The sequence below is a fragment of the Octodon degus genome, unplaced genomic scaffold (assembly GCF_000260255.1).
Source record: "Octodon degus isolate 3935 unplaced genomic scaffold, OctDeg1.0 scaffold00156, whole genome shotgun sequence".
NCBI classification, from domain to species: Eukaryota; Metazoa; Chordata; class Mammalia; order Rodentia; family Octodontidae; genus Octodon; species Octodon degus.
Window position 1 is genome coordinate 6524890 of NW_004524732.1, and position 3846 is coordinate 6528735.

General features: G+C 40.9%; 1 protein-coding gene across 1 annotated transcript in view; it reads left to right on the forward strand.

Moving 5' to 3' along the window:
- Nucleotides 1–3846, forward strand: part of LOC111812983 — a 13108-nt gene that overhangs the window by 4417 nt on the left and 4845 nt on the right. The window contains exon 4 of the mRNA XM_023702677.1: nt 106–176. Coding sequence (XP_023558445.1) covers nt 106–176 — 71 coding nt within the window. The remainder of the gene's footprint in view (nt 1–105; nt 177–3846) is intronic.

Genomic DNA, 3846 nt, shown 5'->3' on the forward strand with positions numbered 1-3846 from the left:
CACACACACACACACACACACACACACACACACACTAAATAAATAAATGTTTAGAAAAAAATAAAAAAATAAAATGCTTTAACAAGTCTGCTCTCCAACCCACAGGAGTGCTGTATTACTATTTACAGAAGTCTGTGGGGAAAATAGCCCCGGAGATGGTGGGGCAGTCGTCGCAGGTGGGTACTTCTGGCTGGTGAGGCCTGCAGGTTTGGACGGTCTCACTTGAGCCTGAACGGGGGTTGTGCCTCTCGACCACAGATGTGCAGCTGTCCACATATACCAAGATCATGTGACTTGAGAGCCCACCGCTAGCACACATTTCCCCTCCGTAGCTTTCAACAGTAATTGTTAGGTATGAACCCACGCAATTGACCAGACCAGACATTCTGATGCGAGATTTAGTAGAGGTAGGAGCAAGCAGGCTGGCTGTCTAGCAGACCAAGACAGCAGCGAACAAGGCAAAGCGCAGGGCTTTTAAGGGGTTTTGTAGACTGGAACAGCCGGATCATGGACGGAGGTAATTTTTCTTCTTTGTGGTTTGGATCTGCCTGGGGCCAAGGGGTAGTGAGCTGAGGGCAGGGTACAGAAGGCAGCATGCTTGGGGAAGGGTACCTGGGACACCAAGAGGGAGAGTGTTTGGAGCAGGGCTCCTGGGAAACCTTGAGTCCTGACCCATCAATAATTACACTTTTGAGAATTTTAAATATTTTATTTCTAATATTTTATTAGTGCCTATTCTATAAAATCTTGGGCTTCAATGTGGTATCCTCACATGTGCATATAACATATTGGTCACATCCATCCTCCTTATTACCCTTCCTTATACCCCTTTCCTTTCATTCCCTCCCCCTTTTAGATTCCACACATTAGGGAAAATGTGGATTATTTTGATTAACATCCCCACAGCTGGGGAGATAGCTCAGTGGCTTAAGGGTCTGCCTGGCAAGTGCAAGGTCCTGCATTTGACTCCCAGTACCACACACACAAAAATTTTTAGATGGGGTCTTCCTATATAGTTTGTGCCAGTCTTGTTCTCACTTTTGTAGCCCCCCAGGCCAGTCTTGAATTCACAGTGATCCTCCTGGGTCAACCTTCAGAGTGCTGGGGTTACAGGTGTGCACCATCATGCCCCGTTCTGGACCTGCATGGTATGCCCCGAGTTCCTGGGTTGAGACGGTGGACCCAGGGATCTGGGGCTAAGAGGTGTGCCTGGGGATCTGGGCCTGGCAGGGCATGCAGAATTGGGGATCGAACTCAGGTCCTTTTGCTTATGCCTCTGAGTTATCTCCCTAGCTCCCACCTCAAAAAAATATTTTTAGAAGATTAGCATCTCCAGTTTCATTCATTTTCCTGCAAATGACATAGTTTTGTTGGTTTTTTATAGCTGAATTACATATTCACATTTACTTTATGTGTTCATTCTTTGATTGGTACCTAGGCCAGTTCCATATCTTGGTTGAATTGTGAATTGTGTTGCCGTAAACATGAATATATGGATATCTCTTTAGTACGCTGATTTTAATTCCTTCAGGTACATATCAAGGAATTGTATAGTTGGGTCATATGATATATAGTTCTATTTTTAGATTTTTGGAGGCATATCCATACTCATTTCCAAGGTGGCTGTACTAATTTGTATACCCACCAGCAGCACCAAAGTGTTCCTTGTTTCTCACATCCTCACTGATACATAGATATATTCTTGAAACTCTTGATGATTGCCCTTCTAGGTTGAGATAGAATCTCAATGCTTTTCCTACTGGTTAAAGGTTAAACTTCCTTCCCTCTTAGAATTGTGTTTACCATATCTTATCGATCCTGATATGTTGCATTTTCATTTTCATTTGATTCTAGGAATTTAATGTTTTTTAAAAAAATTGTGTATTTGGTACAGGGTCTCACTACAGCTTGGACTCACAGTGATCCTCCTGTTTTCAGCCTCCCAGGGCTGGGATTACAGGCTTGTGCCACCATGCCAGGACTTGGTGGCCGGCTCAGCGCGCCTGTGGGTGGGGCTGACATGGCATGCGGTGCCAGGAAGCAGGTCTTAGTCCCTGGGCTTGTGTAAGCATGCGCTTAGTCTGCTGAGCTACCTCGCTGGCCCTGACTCTAGGAATTTCTTTAAAATCCCCTTAATATCTTTAATGACCCATTAATCTTTCAAAAGTGAATTGTTGAAGTACGGGCAGCACATACCTATAATCCCAGCCCTCTGGCAGGCTGAGGCAAGAGAATCTCAAGTTTGATCCCAGGATGAGCAACTTAGTGACTTAGAGAAACCCTGTTTCAAAATGAAAATTGAACAAGGGTAGGGATGTAACACAGCGAAAAGGTCCTGGGTTTAATCACCAGTACAATACCAAAAAATAAGTTGTTCAATCTTCACCTATATAATTTTTGTATAGTGTCTCTAATTGTTAACCTTTAGCTCTATTCCATTATAGTCTGATTTTTTTTTTTTTTTTTTTCTGGAACTGGGGATTGAACTCAGACCCTTGCGCTTGCCAGGGAAGCACTTATTCCACTGAGCCATCTCCCCAGCTCCATCCATTATAGTCTGGTAATATGAAATAAATTCTTTTTTTTTATCTGTTTAGACTTGCCTTATGGCCTAAAATATGATCTATTTTAGAGAATGTTCCATGAGCTGTTGAACAGTATATTCTGTAGTTGTCGGATATAAGAGTCTGTCAATATTAAGTCCTATTGACTTATTGTGTAATTTAACTCTGATGGATGTTGATATTTTGGATGACCTATCCACTGGTGTGAGTAGAATACTGAAGCCACCAAATACTGTTGTATTAAGTCCTACATGTACCTTTATGTTGAATACTGTTTGTTTTATGAAGTTTTATGCATATTTATTTACAACTTCACATCTTTTTGGTGGATTGTTACCAATAGATAGTGGTTTTGTCCTTTCTGATGAGTTCTGTCTTAAAGTCTGCTTTGTTGGACATGAATAAAACTATTTCTACTTTCAGATTCCAATTGCATGGAGTAGTATTTTTTGTTCTTTCACTCAGTCTGTATATCTTTGCTGGTGAGGTATGTTTCTTGCAGGCAACAAATATTAGGTCTTTTTTTTTTAAATCTGTGTAAGTCTGTGTCTTTTTTTAAAGGTTTTTTTTAAAAGTTTTTTTTTTAGGTTTTCTTTTCTTTCTTTCTTCCTTTTTTTTTTTTTAAGTTTTTTTTTTTTTTTTTTTTTTTGTTCAGGGTCTCACTACATAGCCCACATTAGTAGTGATCCTCCTGATTTCTGCCTCCCAAGTGCTGGGATTACAGGCGTGCGCCACCACGCCCGGACTCCATCAGCTTCTCAGTGCACCAGGAGGTGTGGCCGGCGCGGCATGTGGAGCCAGGGATCAACTCCTGGCCCCTTTGCTTACCTAAGCAAGCGCTCAGTCCACTGAGCTATACTGCTGGCCCTAAGTCTGTGTCTTAATTGGAGAATTATAGCAAAGTATATACTAATTTCTGTTACTGTATTGTTTTTCTAATGTTTCTCTCACAATTGTCAGTAACTTATCTACTCTTCCTTTCCTGTGCATAGGATTATTTTAAAGTATCTTTTTTTTTTTTAGAAGTTGTTTTTATTGAAGGTGAAACATCTGACATTATTATAAACGTTGTAGATTAAGTTAAAAAGCCAACATTGAAGATAATATAATTTGTTTTAAGGTGATAGCATAGATACAAGTTTTGGTGCAACATGATTTTAAGAATAAAGTATCTTTTGTGGTAGTGTCCCAAATTTTCTGATCAAGATTATGGGGCCAAAGAGGAAAGTGATCGATGATGTAGAGTGTGCCTAAGGAGAGTCACATGGGGAGAAGACACTCT